At 42.5% G+C, this 19,823-nt stretch overlaps 1 protein-coding gene across 1 annotated transcript in view; it reads right to left on the bottom strand.

Moving 5' to 3' along the window:
• The window catches only part of LOC111972604 (tomoregulin-2-like), a 198,923-nt gene that overhangs the window by 145,989 nt on the left and 33,111 nt on the right, over positions 1-19,823 (bottom strand). Inside the window, 1 exon segment of the mRNA XM_070446709.1 lies at positions 6,404-6,513. Within this exon segment, the coding sequence (XP_070302810.1) occupies positions 6,404-6,513 (110 nt within the window).

The raw sequence follows: 19,823 nt of genomic DNA, 5'->3' as shown, positions 1-19,823 counted from the left end.
TTGCCCCTTATCTCGGTGTTGCCCCTTAAATTAGGTGGTTTAATAGGAGGGTGGTCATTGGGAGGGGATACGGAAGCTGGGATTGACTATGGTGGGGTGGGGACACGCCAGAGCCTGAGCCACCACCGTGGTCAGATGCCCACCCAGACCCTCCCCCTAGACTTTTGGTGGTGCGTCCGGAGTGCGCACCTTGAGGGGGGGGGTTATGTCACGTTCCTGACCTGTTTTCTGTTGTTTTGTATGGTTTAGTCGGTCAGGCGCTGAGTGGTTGGGGGGGCATTCTATGTTATGTGTATCTATGGAACATCCTACCTTAATATGGTTCTCAATCAGAGGAAATGAATACACCTGCCTCTAATTGAGAACCATATCAGGTAACCCATTAACCAACATAGACACACATAACATAGAATGCCCACCCCAACTCACGCCCTGACCGACTAAACACATACAAAAACAACAGAAAACAGGTCAGGAACGTGACAGCCATTGAAGATATTAGGGAGAGAGGTAAAGGAAACATATGTGCACAAACATTTGTAAAACAGGATGCAGTTAGTAATAGATTAGATGGGATTGGAGATCCTCCTCGTAATAGATATTTGCCTTGCAATTAAACAAATAGAAATAATATCAATATACAAACAAAATAAATAAAATCAGACATTTCAGACATTTGAGAAATACACAAATAGCATAAACCTATGTCATGTCATCAAAATTCCATTGACAGACAATAACAATTGCCAGGCCATTACTGTGTTCAGAGAAAGTTCTGTGTTATTGTGAGTCACTTTTGTCACATAATGAATTGCCATATCAATATTTTTGCCATTACCATGTAATATGAAAACCACATCTCTCTACTCAATATCAATGGGCTTCCAAATTGACACCTGCACGAGTGATTTTCCAATGAACCTCACAGATATATTTGTTTCAGAGGTTGTCTACTTGAAGATCTTCTCAGCTTGACCCCATAGAGCACCATGTCAACTAGCACAAGCCACACCATTGGCGATTAACATTGATATTCTAATCAGCTGCTGCCGGACCCATTATAGCTACATTATGGCCAATTACTCACAAAAACTCTTTGAAGTCTGGGCCAAGCAGTGGACGGTTGCCCTGTAAAGAATCCATCCGCCCCCTCTGAATGTTTTTTTCCCCTCTTCATTATATATATTTTTCATTAATACCATCACTCTCTGTTTACTGTGAGTGATGTTAAAGGTTTAGCTTCCTGTTGTACGACAACGCAACATCACAAACATGTATGCACAAACACAGAAAATAAAATCACACAAACACACGGAAACAGACACACACTGACAAACTCTAACCTCACGCATTTCCTGTATCCATTAAAGCAAGCTCTCGATTATGAAATACATCCCAAGGCTATGACTCACCCCAATCAATAATAAACATCTCTACAAAACTCAGAAGATAGCAACCGTACTCCACGGCACGTTCTGATTCTCATTGAATCACTCCACCATTTGATCTATACAATGTGCCGTATTCACGGGTACACGATTTCCACTCAAAAGACCCTGAGGCATAGTATTTTCTTACGTCTGCTCATACTAATCAAAGCGACATCTCTTTAAGCCTCTGACTGAGATGACTCACTGGTTCCAGAAGCAGGGGTACCTGTGGCTCATGACAAGAGACAGATGTTCTCGTCTGAGATGGCGTCTCAGTCTCTGATGCAGAGCTCTCATCTGTCAGTCGACCTTGAAGCGTGATGGATGTCTGGTACAGTGTTTCTGACACGGCACAGAGCTCGGGGGACAGAGAGCGTAAAATCAGGGGCTTTTGTCAGATCATTAGCTCCACACCGGGGGTAAGCTCTGACCTTCCATCAGGGAAAAGAATACAACCGAGAAAGGCTTTGGTAAAGACGAACTGCGAAACGGGAGGAGGCAGTGGATAGCAATGGGTGTTTGTCACTGCATTGAGAGACAAACACCCAGAGACAAACACCCACAAAGATACTGTAACATTAGTTGTTCATTCTCTCCTCGTCCAAGGGCACCCTCTGTACAGTCTTCAATCCAAAAGTGGGTGTTAAAGTACTTTGTTGCTTCTAGTCCAAAGTTGGTGCCAAATCAGATATAATTCCAATACAGAGCCAGAAGCACAGACAACAACTCCCAGGTTCAGTTGATTTGGTGTGGCTCAGCCTTCGCCTCAACAACACTCCACATTACCCAAGACACATCCGAGGGAGCTTATGTCAGTGGGGGTCAATAACAAAAGGCAATGGACCAACAGCTAATTCCTGAGGAACACCATCCCAGGATAAAATCTGTTTTATGTCTAACCTGGTGATGTATTCCTTCTATCCCCCAGACAGAAATGTGTTGAGCATTGTCTGAGTGATTGACAAACTCCCATGATGCCTTGCCATGGTTGCAGATGCTAGTCTGCTATGACGGTTGGGGGGGAGATAGACTGGGGGCTGCTTGGCTTGTGCTTCTGCTCTTTAACCGGTTGGCAGTCTCCTCTTGATTAGGCCCCAGTGCAGTCACCGGAGATGGGCTCTGCTGTAATAGTGTCTGACAGGCCAGCTAGAGCCGCCAAGGAGCTGACACAGATGCTACCTTCCTGAGGAGATAGCCTTGCCCCCCCCCCAGCCCACTGCCTTGACTGAATAAGGGAAAAAGGCAACTTGGAGGCCAGACATTGCATACATTTTCATGGTGTTAATTTGGGTGACTGGTTGGGTTGTGAGGGCTTTTCTGCCTCGAGTGATAAATGTAGGAAAATATCTTTAGATCTCATCTTAATTTCTAACATGGTCACATGAGCTAGTTGGGCTAGTGCATCCACCAAAACCTGACCCTCACCAGTGAGTTTACCGTACTAAACATGTTCCTATTACTGCTACAGGTTCATCTACGGCCCATACACCAAAGGACTGCCATTCTGGCCTTTTCCATGACCTAAAACAGCATGGACACTACAGTTGTGCCCATCTATCAACATTGCCCTTCAGTCAATCTGAATTAGCTCCCAAAGACACAGCTCTGGGAGCTGCCACCAGTGCTGGGCTCTTCTTCGCACTGATTTGAATTGGCACACTTGTCACGCAAATGGTGGGAGTCAGTTTTGCAGACCACTATGACAAACATTTACATTTTAGCAGACACTCTTATCCAGAGTGACTTATAGGAGCAATTAGGGTTAAGTGCCTTGCTCAAGTGCATATTAACAGCTTTTTCACCTAGTCAGTTCAGGGATTTGAACCAGCAACCTTCCAGTTACTAGCCCAATCTCTTAACCACTAGGCTACCTGCTGCCCAATGGAACTCTCAAGGGGCTTACAGGTCCAAAAAACCTCTACTAACCAAAAGGGTTCTTCTGTTGTCCCCATAGGAGAACCCTTGTTGGTTCAGGTAGAACCCTCTGTGGAAAGGCTTCTACCTGGAACCCAAAAAGGGTTCCACATGGAACCAAAACAGGTTATTCAACGGGTTTTCCTATGGGGAGAGCCAAAGAACCTTTTAGGTTCTAGATAGCACCTTTTTTTCTAAGAGTGTAGAGAGGCAGGGGGTAGAGAGGCAGGGGGTAGAGAGTCAGCTGGAGAGATGAGGAAGGGAGTGGAGGAACAGATAAGAGGGGTTCGATGGAAAGAAGGAGGAAGGGGGAGCCAGATATAACAAAATCAATGGGAGGTTAAACATATTCTATCATGTCTTATCCGATCATAGTGGCATGTCACGTTAGTGATGATACAGTACCTGTCTCTGCTAAGAGGGTGCTCCCAATCAAATACTTAACCACTTCCTGACACCTGCACTTTAGTTTCACTACAAGCACTAATGAATATTTGAACAGCCGTCATCATCTTAAACCAGGGTACCTGTTATTCCAGTGTCCCTAGGTGCCCGTTATCCAAGGCTGCGCCTGGGAATTACAGCTCTATGGACTGTACGACTCCATCACAAACGGTTCCCTGATAAAAGGATCATAAATGTATACAAATACATGTAACAAGGTCTCCATCAGGAGTGTTCTTATTATGGCCTCCTGAATGCCACCAGGGAATGCTCCGTGGGTAAGCTATGGTTCGTCAGTAGCGTGTGTGTGTGTGTGTGTGTGTGTATTTGGGTGTGTGTATGAGCGTGCTTTCTGGTGGAAGTGTTTGCTCTGAGAGAGCTAGGAAGGACATGTTGTTCTGGTCCACTGTCACATCCACAACACGACTGCATTAGCTCTCGCCATCTTTGAAGTACTGTCACAACCTAACATTAGAAAGAAAATGACATAAACACGCTGAATAGCCAGTAGCAACCAGATATTAGAGGAAATAACAGCAACATTGTGGACTGATACACAAAATTACATTAAAATGCTGAGAGCCAGTCATGGGCAGATAGATATAATATATTACAGCAGAGAAAATGTCACGACCCAAAATTGGAGTTACAGAACACATTATAGACAGGGTCAAAACTATACCTTTAAAGAGCAAGCCAGAGCCGTTGAAACAATAGCATTCTTGAAATAAATTMATTGAGATGCTAGAAATAGTCAAAATCAGACAAGAATGGATGATATCATGAAACGATAACAAGAATATTTCACAGCAGGTCCGAGATTCACGTGACTGTGAAACTGTAGCGCACACACATCTTGTTGTGTGGTAGTGATAGCGAGTCCCGCTAAAGGCCCGAGCCTCAGCTCCTCAAAAGAGGCAGTGTGAGATGGACTAGCTATCTAACATGGTCGCTGAAAGGACATCCCGCCGTTGAATAGCATCCATTGATTCTCGCAGATCAAACCGACTTCCTCCTCACAGCTATACTGCACGTAACCCCTCAGCAGCTTAAAGTGTGTGTGTGTGTGTGTGTGTGTGTGTGTGTGTGTGTGTGTGTGTGTGTGGTGTGTGTGTGTGTTGTGTGTGTGTGTGTGTGTGTGTGTGTGTGTGTGTGTGGAGAAGTACACAACCCCCTCAGACACAGCCTACCCCTATAAGAGAATCAGTTTGCTGATTAAACGGTTAATGGAATAAAGACATGGCGGCTATTAGGTTAAAGCGCATTGACGTCAGGTCCCGTCCCGTCCATACACACAGAGACACAGGATGCCACGGCAGGCCGTGACCCAAGGCCAAACCAGTATTAAGTAAGTATAAAAGGAAAGCGGTGTGACCCGCTCCTTGCTATGCTTCACAGAGAGAGCTCTATCCCGAATGACATCCACGATCAGTACGAGATCTCAGGGATGAGAAATGGAGAGGTAATGTAATTTATCTGTGCGCTTTCACTAATGTCCGCTCCCAGGGAAGTACGAAATTGAGATTAAAGCAAGCGACCGATCGAGTGTCGTCTGCCTAGAGCGTCGGCGCTGGGTGCGCTGATAAGCTCGCCGCGTTGGAAGAGACTTTCGAGCTGAAACGCATAAGGCATATCCTTATGCTTTATCTCAGTATAATCATTTACATTTGTAATGTAGAGTATATTCGTTTGAATGAGGTGAAAGTAATACAGACATCTATCAATGGATGGCTGGTTTGCTGCCTTTTTGTTATAGATTGGTAATAAACTGAACCATAAGCAGTCATCAAGTACAGCATCATTCACTGGATTTATGTTACTAATGAGGGTATTTAAATCTGTTTTTTTTGTCAATGGCAATAACATCAATAAAGTGGAATGCATTAAACAGCCACCATGACTGAGAGTGACATTCAGTTTTATGAGAAGTAGTAAATTATGTCTGTACTATACAGTGTAGTCACCTCCCTCTTGATAGCTGGTGGGTGTTTCGGTTACCAGCTGAGGAATAGGTCTGGAAAAATGTAACCACTCTCAAGTTCATAGACAGAGCAATGGATGCAAAGACTGAACATCCATGACAACAAAATAATAATGTTTTGAGGCTATACAATGTTTGTTTACGATTACATTGTTTACAAACAAAAAAGTAAAGTACGCTAAATAAGTATATATACAATATATATACAATATATATTATATTTTGGCGGTTATGATAAGGTTAGACAGTTGAACTAAGCTCAYAACACATTCATAATTTATATTCTTCAAGAATCAATGGCTATATCATGAATTTAAAAGTACAAAAATAGACGTAGCAATCACAGATTGCCCCTTTAAATGGAACGTTTTGTACATTAAAGTCCAATAAACTATAAGAAAATAAAGTGAGTCGCACACTCCATATACGAACTCCCAGTAATGTATTGGTTAAATCAACATTGGGTAAAGTCCAACATCTTAATTTGAAAAACAACAAAACCGGCAGCCCGCCATAAAAATCCAACTCCAACCGAATGAGGTGGCAACAATGATCACTGAGTATGAAAATAAGAATATGCAACTTTTCCCACCCCCCAAAAAATCTGAAAATAAAACATTGAACAGTGTCTCACCTTGAAGTTGCAGATGCACGTCACTGTCTCTCCAATTCTCAAACACTCTCCGTCAAACTTGCAGGTGTTGGTGTCGCACAAGAAGAGATCTGTGTCCCGGTCATCAAAACCTGTAAAAACAGAAATCAGAAAACGTTAGCTGAATGCACAAACGTACTGTAGCAGCAAAAGTGGGAGGTAGGTTATTCTCCCAATGCAAAATAAATTACATTATGCCGATGAGTCCAAGGCCACGTCTCTAATGGCGCCCTACTTTTGAGAAGAGCCCAATAGGCCCTGGTCAAAAGTAGTACACTATATAGGGAATATGGTCCAATTTGCTATACATTCCAAATATCTTATCAGGGTCATTAGATTGTGTTAAATGTGTATGTTTAGTGTTTATTAGGATCTTTAGTAGCTCATTATCAGTTTAAAATAAAATAAAACAATGACACAAAATATTTTACATTTATCTATACAGTCCCATTAAGATTAAACTATCTTTTGTGAGAGAGACTTATTAAACACAAGAACCGTCAGGATTTCCTTAAGCTGGGCATCATTCCCAAGTGATAATATATCATTCACAATTCTTAGGCTAATATTGTCAACCATCAGACTATTCTTGATTTAATCTTGTTTTTACATATACTACCTAATATATGTGTGAAATTTGTTTTGATTTAGAATGGACCATTATCATGCACCTGTCTAGAAAAAAAGGGGCAGGGTGTCACGATCGTCGTATGAGTGAGACCAAGGCGCAGCGTGGTATGCGTACATTCTCTTTTAATGAATGAACACTTAACAAAAACAACAAAATCAACGGATGAAACGTGACGCTATACAAATAGTGCAGACAGGCAACTAAACATAGACAAGATCCCACAAACACAAAAAGGGAAATGGCTGCCTAAATATGATCCCCAATCAGAGACAACGATAAACAGCTGCATCTGATTGGGAAACATATCAGGCCACCATAGACATTCAAATACACCTAGATGACCCACCCAAGTCACCATAACACCCCAACCAACACAGAGAAAAAACAGCTTACTATGTTCAGGGCGTGACACAGGGAAAATAAATACATGTCATGGACTTAAATTAGCGAATGGAGGAGGCTTTTCCCGTGGTTCATTTTCATGCCAGCCAGGTAGGCTATACTCCTGTTGTAAAGAGAAGCAATGTGCTTAATATTAGGAAAGTTGAGAAATAAATATAGTAGGCCTAGCCTATAGAAAGCTGATGGAATCCTGTTTAATAGAAACGATCAATCTGTTTTCTCACGCAATTGCATGCCTATAGAAATGGTGTGGATCATGAGCTCATAGGCTCTAGTCAAGTGTTTGATTACACTTGCGTTGATGTCAGAGTGATTAGAGGGACAGTAGAGTGCTGAGTACCAGGCACTTAGCAGGTTTGGTAGGTTACTTATGACCATCAGCAGCATCAGAGCTTGGAGAAGCCTAATTACCTGACTAAACAGGAATTGAACTGCCATCGTGACCGCCGGTGTGGCGGTAATATGGTCACCCTAACAGCCCTAGTTGAGACTGAATCACCTAGTAGTTCACTGTGTGACAAGTAAGGCCTTCAGACAACCACATTTAAGACCAAATAAAGCTAGAAGCACAGTGGTTGAGGAAATCATTCCAGAGAGCCCTACTACACTCTTAGACAAAAAGGTGCTATCTAGAACCTAAAACCATTCTTCAGCAGTCATCTGGAGAACCCTTTGAATATTTATTTTTGGTTTCAGKTAGAACCCTTTTGGGTTTCATGTAAAACCCTTTCCTGGAATCAAAATGGGTCAACCTATGGGGACAGCCGAAGAACCTTTTTGGAACCCATTTTTTCTAAGAATGTATCCTAGCAGTATGGCCAGAAGCAGCTTTAACGCTTACATAACAAGTATTATTTTGCCTGCCAAAGAAGGTAAATAGCCCAAACCCATAGAATTCCCAAATAATGTCTCTGTCAAAAATGACACCCTGTCCTCTTTAAAGTGCACTACTTTTGACCAGGGCCTGTAGGGCTCTGCTCAAAGGTAGTGCACTATATAGGGAATATGGTACCATTTAGGATTGCAGGCAATGGGTCTAATTACTGCCTTAGAGAATGATTTGAGGCTTAACGTATTCCAAGCATGTTTATGAAAGCGTTAAACAAGGTCAACCTGTTCAGAAAACAGGCTGCATCCCAAATGGCACCCTATTCCCTATATTACATTTGACTAGGGCCCATGCACCCTATTCCCTGTATTGTGACAACATTTTTACCAAAGCCCTAGGGGTCTGGTCAAAAGTAGTGCACTAATATAGGGAAACGGGTGTCATTTGAGACGAAAACAAAGTTAGGTAGATTGAAGTGGAGGCTCCCCCAGAAAGGATGAGGAGAATGGTTCTCCTTATTATAACAAATAAAAACTGCATTAATAGGCATGTCCTAGGCATGTCCTTCCTTTAGGTTGTGTACCACATCCAATCGAATGGAAGTACTGTAGTGACCAAAAAATGGGTTAAATATGGCTTCAAATGTACAATAATTCTCTGAGCTTATCATCCCATGTATGAATATGTTATTCAATGCATTTCAATTGACTAATTGCAGTAAGGCCAAATTCAATGTTTCATTTTTTTTATTTTTTATTAATTACAATTGAAAATCAAAGAGCTAAATGATCCTCGGTATGACAATCTTAAAACAATTCCATATGTTAGATAAGATTATATGGCTGCTGGACTGAAATATTAATGAGAATAGGGCACTATGAGGTGTCATGGAGAAGTGGCTAGGGGGCTGACACATTGGTGACACTCGCGTTGGAGAGGAATGGCATGCTACCTGCTAATTCCCTTCTTGGAAAGAAAAAGAGGAAAGATGTTCACGTGTTCCCAGCACACTAACATAAGCCTGCTTAGTCACAGAAACCAGTTTTATTCACTGACAAGTCACTTCAGCAAAGTATACCAGGCACATATTCTTAAAAAATGTGACTCATTTCAGGAAACTAGGTTTACGTTACGCGTCACTACTTCAGAGGAGCGAAATTTGAACATAACCTTTTTTTAAATCAAAATGTCTTTTTTTGGCAGAAATGTCTTCTGAAACATGTGAACTTTCATGTGCCTTAATAACATACTTGTATGCCATCTGTAAATACAAATACAACTGTTAAATTATGAGCCTAGTTGGTTTAGCCACAGAAAAAGACAGGAACATTCCCGCTAGCCATGATTGACTGAGATAAATGGGTGGGCTGGACATGCCGAGAGATGAGTTCGGATTGGTCTGCCATGTAGCTCGTTTCTGTCTWTAACATGAGCTGGTCAGTATGTGTAGGTAATTCTTTCTAACGCAGCTTTTTTGAAAGATATCACGTAGTAGAACGGAAAAGGTGATGCACTCCATTTTCTGCAGGACCGAGTTTTGAAATCAGTGGAATGGGTGGAATTAGTGTATGATAGCTGAGGTGGAGAAAATGTGGATGGAGTCCAATGTGGTATAAAACAACTGTCTCCGGATTCGATCTTCAAACTAAGGCAACCAGGGCATCTGTGAAAGAGAGGGAGAAGCGTCCATCCATGTATATGGTCTAGCTCAATACATTTTCAGAATGTAATTTATTTCAAGTTAAAACGTACTGTTAGCTGGCTGGCTCGCTAGCTAACGTTACATGTATGATCTGTGTAGTAATACTATTCGTATCTCAGAGCCATTTGCATTTCTAGTTATAGCCTAATGTAAGCTAACTAACATTGAACCTGGTTGGTTAGCTACCTGCAGATTCATGCAGGGTAGTAACATTATGAGTTGGGATTATGGTTCATTGTTTAGCTAGATAGCTAGCTACATGTCTAAACAAAAGACTTCACTATGCAAGTAACCATATCAATAGAATGTTCATGATGTCACCGTGACAACTGTCAATAGACATAGCTGGTACATCCGCTCTGGCTAGCTAATCTGACTTCAGAGCACTCGTATGAGTATGCCACAGCGCAGAATAACTGACGAATTTCCGAACGCTCAACACCTAAACTTTGGCAAAAAATTGAAATTAAATTGTTGCCAGCAGCACAGTTGCAGTCACCAACACAATGGACATAAACACAGCCTAACCAGCTCTGCTAGGGTGAGTAAAATGGTAAGAGTGAGCTGCCTCATTTGTGTCTGGAAGTAGCTAGCAAGCGAGTGCCGTGTCTTTGGCATCATTAAAGTGAAGACTTTTATGTTATTAAATCAGTTCTCTGTAATTATTATTACATGATTAAACTAATCATGTAAATGTAATTAACTAGTAGGGGCACCAAGGAACATCTTCAGTTTACAAAGTTATAATTTTCCGAATATAACTCTTCAGATATTTTAATATCTGATCAATTAGTCTTCTAATTAATGAATTATTCTTTACCTCACATTAGTCTCATTCCAAACGTCGTAAATTGTTGGTTATCTGCACGAACCCAACCTTTACTATGAGTCATTCATACATCAATTGTCTAAATCATTTATTTACTAACTAACTAAATAATCACAGAAATGTGTAAACAAACAACACGGTAGATATGGTTACAAGGAAATGATAGGGGAGGTTCCCTAGTGGGCTAAGCCGATATGACGGCTTGGTGGACAAAGAGAAATGGGTGTGGACTGAAAAAGCGGGAAAGAACAGAAGGAGTCTCTACACAGTTGATAATTATATTAATTGAAATGCTAATCCTTTGCACATGAACGCTCACTCATTCGGGAATAATTGCAATCAAAATATATTTACGCCCAGTGTGTCGTCGTGATCTCTGTTGGAACCGTCAGTCCTTCTGTTGGAGAGTCAGTTCATCATCGTCTCTCTCTCTCTGCCTCCCTCAAGATCACGTCTTTCGTGGTTAAAATGGATACTTCAGAGTACCATTCAGAAATGTTCTCACAGAATAGAGGTTTCGGCGGTTGTCGGTCTTCGCATCCCAGTTTGACATAATTTCTAGCTGCAGACTAGTAATTAGTATCTAAGATTTGCTCTTATTCTGTCGGGATCGATAGTCTCAGAGTTTAACCATTTCCACCCGTGTAGCCAATGCTCCATGTGGTATGGTTAGGTTTTCAATAACTATTACAACCTTAGCTTATACTGAGGTTTTTGTGGTCAAAACTCAACCTGTGCTCCCTCGGTGTCCATCGAGGTACACGTGGTCTGAAGAGGATTCCCTCAGGAAGGTTTTTTATTTGTAACAGTAGAAAAGGGCTGTTCCATGATGCTACAGACACGGGGGCGGGCTAATGATTTAGTTAAACTTTAAAGGGAATACAATTCTCTTTCATTAAAGGTTCAACATCACCTTACATCATTTCACAAATAGATTCATCTTTACTCATTAATTTTATACAAGAATTAGATGCAAACCTCATAATTGAGAAATGTACATATTCAGAGATATAGTTATGTGTGTTTCCTGTCCTCTCTGAGGTGACCAAATGAAACACACTCGTCATACCCGTCCATTACTTAAGTGTCCACGGACCATTCCCACCTTCTCACAGGTGGACATTTTGTATCAAATCCTCATTTTGGGGATTTAGGAGTTCGCCATGTGAAATCCTTTGTTCTCTCTATGTGTCTCCTTCTGCATGGCCAGGGGGAGAGTCTCCACCAGGAATTTACGACCTGAGATAACATAACCTGGGTGTAGGAGAGAGAGAGAGAAAGAGGGGGAAGCCACTAGCTATACCCAAAAAGGGCCACGTCATGACACTAGCCAACGTTAGCCAGTTAGCTTGGATGCTTGACTGCTGTTGATAGGACAGAACGCTCGGATCAACCCTACTCCTCGGCACTAAGAACGCTCCGACAGCGAAACGCTCTGAATTTACGTACGGACAATCTGACAACCCTCTGAGATTACGATTGCCCAGAGCGCACTCTGAGCACACTCTGGCACTCCAGATTGAATTTATGAACACACCAAAAGTATAAACCAGCCTTTAGTTGTCACGCCCTGACCTTAGAGATCCTTTTTATGTCTCTATTTTGGTTTGGGGTGGGCATTCTATGTTTTGTGTTCTAGGTTTCTATTTATGTGTGTTTGGCCAGGTGTGGTTCTCAATCAGAGGCAGCTGTCTATCGGCGGTTGTCGGTCTTCGCCGATTGAGAACCATACTTAGGTAGCCTTTTCCCACCTGTGTTTTGTGGGTAGCTGTTTTCTGTTGTCGCACCTGACAGGACTGTTTCGTTTCGTTCATTCTCTTTGTTATTTTGTTTAGTGTTCTGTTTTAATAAATTAACATGGACACTTACCACGCTGCGTTTTGGTCCGATGATTCCTCATCTTCAGACGAAGAACGTTACATTAGTCTTGAAGTTTTTACTGCTAACCTACAAAGCATTATATGGGCTTGCTCCTACCTATCTTTCCGATTTGGTCCTGCCGTACATACCTACACGTACACTACGGTCACAAGACATAGGCCTCCTAATTGTCCCTAGAATTTCTAAGCAAACAGCTGGAGGCAGGGCTTTCTCCTATAGAGCTCCATTTTTATGGAATGGTCTGCCTACCCATGTGAGAGACGCAGACTCGGTCTCAACCTTTAAGTCTTTACTGAAGAATCATCTCTTCAGTGGGTCATATGATTGAGTGTAGTCTGTCCCAGGAGTGTGAAGGTGAACGGAAAGGCTCTGGAGCAACGAACCGCCCTTGCTGTCTCTGCCTGGCCAGTTCCCCTCTCTCCACTGGGATTCTCTGCCTCTAACCCTATTACAGGGGCTGAGTCACTGGCTTACTGGTGCTCTTCCATGACGTCCCTAGGAGGGGTGCGTCACTTGAGTGGGTTGAGTCACTGACGTGATCTTCCTGTCTGGGTTGGCGCCCCCCCCTTGGGTTGTGCAGTGGCAGAGATCTTTGTGGGCTATACTCGGCCTTGTCTCATTGATGGTAAGTTGGTGGTTGAAGATATCCCTATAGTGGTGTGGGGGCTGTGCTTTGGCAAAGTGGGTGGGGTTATATCCTTCCTGTTTGGCCCTGTCCGGGGGTATCATCGGATGGGGCCACAGTGTCTCCTGACCCCTCCTGTCTCAGCCTCCAGTATTTATGCTGCAGTAGTTTATGTGTCGGGGGGCTAGGGTCAGTTTGTTATATCTAGAGTACTTCTCCTGTCTTATCCGGTGTCCTGTGTGAATTTAAGTATGCTCTCTCTAATTCTCTCTTTCTCTCTCGGAGGAGGACCTGAGCCCTAGGACCATGCCTCAGGACTACCTGGCGTGAATGCCTCCTTGCTGTCCCCAGTCCACCTGGCCGTGCTGCTGCTCCAGTTTCAAATGTTCTGCCTGCGGCTATGGAACCCTGACCTGTTCACCGGACGTGCTACCTGTCCCAGACCTGCTGTTTTCAACTCTCTAGAGACAGTAGGAGTGGTATAGATACTCTCAATGATCGGCTATGAAAAGCCAACTGACATTTACTCCTGAGGTGCTGAATTGTTGCACCCTCGACAACTACTGTGATTATTATTATTTGACCATGCTGGTCATTTATGAACATTTGAACATCTTGGCCATGTTCTGTTATAATCTCCACCCGGCACAGCCAGAAGAGGACTGGCCACCCCTCATAGCCTGGTTCCTCTCTAGGTTTCTTCCTAGGTTTTGGCTAGGCCTTTCTAGGGAGTTTTTCCTTGCCACCGTGCTTCTACACCTGCATTGCTTGCTGTTTGGGGTTTTAGGCTGGGTTTCTGTACAGCACTTTGAGATATCAGCTGATGTAAGAAGGGCTATATAAATACATTTGATTTGATTTGAAGTCTTTGGTTGTTTAGTACACTACTGTACTCACTCTATGTAGTACCTGGCCTCACATGTGAATCCTTAACGAACTGCGTGGGCTAAAGCTTACAAGGGTGTGAACTATGCTGAAAGGGTGTAGACAAAGAAGAGCTCTCCAGTAGGTGTACCAAAATATTCAAGGGACATTTTCTCAAAAGTGAGGTTACAAGTTTATCAACTTTCAAAGCAAAATTACTTTCCCATGGTTCCTCAACTGTAGTGTATGATATACCATTTTGTAGCTCTGAGTCTCTACTATTATCCAATGTAAAATACACAATTCCACATTTTGCTACATAAGACCGAATCTCACAGATCGGGAATACAACACTGCAAAATAAAAAACCTATTCATACCTTGGAAGTGTTATAAAATCCAGCAGTGTTCATATCTCACAGTATGTATGCCGAATACAGCAGGCTATCCAGAATAACCTCAGAATTCTTGACTCCCAGCAGGAATGGGAAAAATGGCACCAGCTAAATTSAACTAAATTTCCCTAAAATACCCTATATCTTCAAATCTGCAAAGTTTCCATTATCACTACAAAAACATAAACTTGACTCACGGTCAAAGATTGAGCTTTTTCTCTTCTACCGTTGACAGAAAACAATTAGCCTAAATCCCGTCAAGTTGTGTTTTCTTGGGTAATATGATAGAAAATACATGGCATGCAAATGGAATAAGGATTTACTATGCAGGTGTCAAATGTGACACATAAGCAGTGCTCCAAGAGGTTAGAGAGGTAATTTATCCTACTTGTCAAAAATAGCTCTGGGAATGCAATTAACTGCCTTTAGAAATCGTACCACAATACATGTTAATATATAACAGAATGTTTATGTACAGCAGCGGCTGTTTGAKWAGGTCCGGTCACGCAAATTTCCTTTGTGGCGAAGGTCTGGAGGGATATTGTCATTTATTGCAACCTGTGCGACCCCAAACTGTTCAAACTGTCCACACCCCTCTTGTTGGTGGAGAGACATTTCCTGTAATTCTACAAATTTTAACTGGACTAGCTGGACATGTCTGACAGGTTATAAATAGCTCTCTCTAAGTTTAATCAGTGAATGACATAACAAGAGGAAAACTCCCCCATGCACTACCAAATTTCGAAATTGCACATTGTGCATTCTACTATCACAACTATCAACAGCAGTAAGTTGAAAGGCTGACTGAGTTCCCAAAAAATAAAATGTGGGACCAGCGGTCTGTATTGAACCCGTCATGGGTCCGCCTGTTGAGTATGGCTGATATACTGTACAGTATAGACATATTAAACAGACAAGTGAACTGCAGAAATGTGTGTTCAATTTGTAGAAAATACAAGAGAGCGGCATGACATTTTTCAATACCCTTAAACTGTTTGCAGCACAACATTTTGAAAGATAAATACATTACATTTTGAAAGATACATAYATTACATTTTGAAAGATAMATACATTACATTTTGAAAGATAAATACATTACATTTTGAAAGATAAATACATTACATTTTGAAAGATAAATACATTACATTTCGAAAGATAAAGATTTCCAACACACTTAGGGAGTAATTACTATATTCCAATTGTTGACTGTAAATGTTTTGAAATAGTAAATGTCATGTGAAAAGACACAAAATGAGTAACAGTCAATCTAAGACAAAGGTAAATCCCTCTGTAGGTTTAACTCAGAATGTTTTGCTGTATTTTAAGGACAGGTGTGGTTCTGTGTCAATATCTAATGACAATGTCTCAGAGGGTAAGGTGGATAGCTTGTGACAACTAGTTTCAACAGCTTGTGGGGTGTAGTGGTTTTATTGCTGGTGAGTGCACCCTCAGTGCAGTCTGCATTTTTTTGTTCATGAATAGGGGCCAAAAAGTCAAATAGATACCAGATAAGAATACAGACTCAAGAGCTGTGCTTTCTGGACTGTCAGATACAAAAAACAATAGTCACAGTCCTAGTGTTGACAAAAATCAGAGAACTTACTAGACAGCCACAGAGCTATAAACAGTCAGAGCTACAGACTGCCAACATCTAGGACATTCAGTAGTGAACCCTAAAAGTGTCTTGTGTTCTCACTTCTAGGCTGAAAGTATTGCAATCCATTTCTGAAAAGTCACAGATGTTTAATTTTTTTTATTTCACCTTTATTTAACCAGGTAGGCCAGTTGAGAACAAGTTCTCACTTACAACTGCGACCTGGCCAAGATAAAGCAAAGCAGTGCGACAAAAACAACAACACAGAGTTACTAATTGAATAAACAAACGTACAGTCAATAGCACAATATAAAAATCTGTATACAGAGTGTGCAAATGAAGTAAGGACGTAAGGCAATAAATAGGCCAATAATGTTGAAGTATTTTCAATTCAGCAATTAACACTGGAGTGATAGATGTGCAGATGAGGATGTGCTAGTAGAAATACTAGTGTGCAAAAGAGCAGAAAAACAAAAACAAATATGAGATGAGGTAGGTAGTTGGTTGGATGGGTTATATTACAGATGGGCTGGGTACAGATGCAGCGATCGGTAAACTGCTCTGACAGCTGATGCTTAAAGTTAGTGAGGAAGATATAAGTCTCCAACTTCAGTGATTTTTGCAATTCGTTCCAGTCATTGGCAGCAGAGAACTGGAAAGAAAGGCGGACAAATTTGGTTTTGGCTTTGGGGATGACCAGCGAAATATACCTGCTGGAGCGTGTGCTATGGGTGGGTGTTGCTATGGTAACCAGTGAGCTGAGATAAGGCGTAGCTTATAGATGACCTGGAGCCAGTGGGTTTGGGAGTAACAGATTACATGTCATCCTTTACATGTAAGGGATTACAAAAATGGTAACTGTAATCCATTACGTTACCAGCAAAAATATTGTAATCAGGTTACAGATACTTTTGATAAACGAGATGATTACTTCGAAGATTACTTTTAAATTCAGAAAGGATGTTTGTGAAAAAAAATCTTTGACACTTCTCTGTTTTCTCAATGACATTCAAATCAACATTCAAAAAAGGTTCAAGTTTAAGTTTGTTCAACCTGAGCGAGTCTGACCACAAGTCAGAGACCACTATGATGACACACCACATGTGTTTGATGGATCGTGGGAAAAGAGGAGGAATAGTCTTTTGCAGGCTACAGTCCAAGCTATGCCTTTCAATGGTGGGATATGGTTGGTATCTCGCATAACTTAGAGTGAGCAATAAAAGCCCCACTTTATTCAGAGGTTGACCCGCAACTATGCAGCTGTGCAAGAGCGCATTTTTCACTGGCTGTCCACTTATAAAAAAAAAAAGAATTTTAAACTTCTTGAATCAACTTTAGTTTGCTTGTGTTCAAATCTAGATTTTGAACACCATTCACAACAATCACAACCGTAAGGCGCAAATAGCTAAATGAGTGAGCAGCAGTGTATTCACATCAATACGCTATGTAGATATCAATAAAAGTGATATACGTATCGCCATACACTACACACTGTTCCTCTCCTCTACTCCAAGGTTTATTCAAGTTGTTCATCTTGAATGCCGACAGCAGTCGCACCATTGAAAGGCATAGCTTGGACTGTAGCCTGCAAAAGACTATCCTCCTCTTCCACGATCCATCAACACATGTGTTGGCATTCATATTGTCTCTGACTTGTGGTCAGACTCGCTCAGTTGAAACAAACCTAACTTGAACCTTTTTTGAATTGTGATTTGAATGTCATTTAGAGAAACAAGAGAAGTGTCAAAGATTTTTTTTCACAAACATCCTTTCTGAATATTAAAAGTAATCTTCCAGATACATCCTCGTTTATCAAAAGTATCTGTAACCTGATTACAATATTTTTGCTGGTAACGTAATGGATTACAGTTACCATTTTTGTAATCCCTTACATGTAAAGGATACGTAATCTTTACTCCCCAACCCACTGGCTCCATCATCTATAAGCTACGCCTTATCTCAGCTCACTGGTACCATACAACACCCACCCATAGACACACGCTCCAGCAGGTATATTTCGCTGGTCATCCCCAAAGCCAAAACCAAATTTGTCCGCCTTTCTTTCCAGTTTCTGCTGCCAATGACTGGAACGAATTGTTGCAAAAATCACGAAGTTGGAGACTTTTATCATCTTCCCCCACTAACTTAAGCATCAGCTTTCAGAGCAGAGCACGATTCGATCTGCATCTGTACCCAGCGGCCCATCTGTAAATAAACCCATTCCACCAAACTTACGTCCATCCTCAATTGTTCATTGTGCTATCGTGCGCTTTGCACTACTAGAGTCTACTGACCTCGACTGCACATCGATCACTCATGTAATGGACCGAATGAAAAATACTGCAACATTAGCGGGAGCTGCTGAGGGTATGCCGTCACACCCACCATGTGGACATCATGCTTAGACAGAGTCTAATGGTAGTAGACGTCGTGACCGGTGGATGCGTGCCAGGTGGAACATGCCGGGGTGGGGGTGGGCACTTGCGTGTGCGTATGCCGGGGCCAGGGTCGCAGTGAAGAAAGAAACTGCTGCAACGCCGACCGGGGTGAAAGAAAGGAGGAAAACTCACAAAAGACAGTAAACAGCGGGACTGGCAAAATGAGGTGCATATACTTGCAGAATGTACCTAGAAGTGTCGGAAAAAACTACAACGAGACGAGCGGAGAGTGCACAGAGGGCCCCGAGGAGGGCACAATGGGCAGTGCGCGAAGCGTGGCGACGTTGAGACGCGCGCGCGTCGAGAAAGGTCGCGGAGGTTGGGCAACACGAGGACGGGACGAGGGTGGAGCGGACAGGTCCAAAAGCACAGCTCGAGTCGTACTGATCGGGTATAATTGACTTTGTTGGCCCATGAGAACAAATGCAACGGCACTGGGCTTGCACTTCACCAGCAATAAAACCACGGACACCCCACAAGCTGTGTAAAAACGAGTCACAAGCATTCCACCTTACCCCTGAGAACAGTCATAGAGATGGGACACAGAACACACCCCTGTAAAATACAGCAAAACATTCGGAGAAAACCTACAGAGTGGACCTGTGCTTAGAGACGTTATGCATTTGTGTCTTCACATGACATGTACTATGTGCAAAAACAGTGCAGCACACAATGAATGATAGGGAAGTGGACCCCGAAGGGGAGGGGGGAAAGCGGATCGGGCGAAAGCGAAGGGGTATGAGCGGATCAAAAGGAAGGAGGAAGCGTGCAAACAGGTAAGGAGGATCTGGTGCAAAGTAAGCAGGTGAGCGGGCAAAAGGAATGGGAGTAGCGGGGGGGCAAAATGAAAGGAGCTGGCAAAATGGGGGCGGGCTACAGGGGGGGAGGTGGATGACTAAGAAAAAAGGGCATGCCGCGCGCTAGGGAGTCGAAAAAGGGAACACACATGGGCGTGCAGAGCACTGGTGTCCGGGGGTTTTGTGAAGTATGCGAGACGGGACAGAAGAGGAATGCAGCCATTAGCAACAGAGGCGACCCGAGGTAGCTTGTGCAAACACCGCGGGCACCACATGGACGGGAACTATCAGGCAGGCCGGCAACTGGACGTCGTAGAGGTGGAGAGAGGGATAAGGAAGAGGCACGATATGGCAATTGTGGCGAAGATTAGGCGAGGCAGGCATAGGAGGCCAGGTGAGGCATTCGAACTGATAAA

Source organism: Salvelinus sp. IW2-2015, linkage group LG2 (genome assembly GCF_002910315.2).
Source record: "Salvelinus sp. IW2-2015 linkage group LG2, ASM291031v2, whole genome shotgun sequence".
NCBI classification, from domain to species: domain Eukaryota; kingdom Metazoa; phylum Chordata; class Actinopteri; order Salmoniformes; family Salmonidae; genus Salvelinus; species Salvelinus sp. IW2-2015.
The sequence above is the reverse complement of the archived record's forward strand: the minus strand, read 5'-3'. Positions and strand labels throughout refer to the sequence as shown.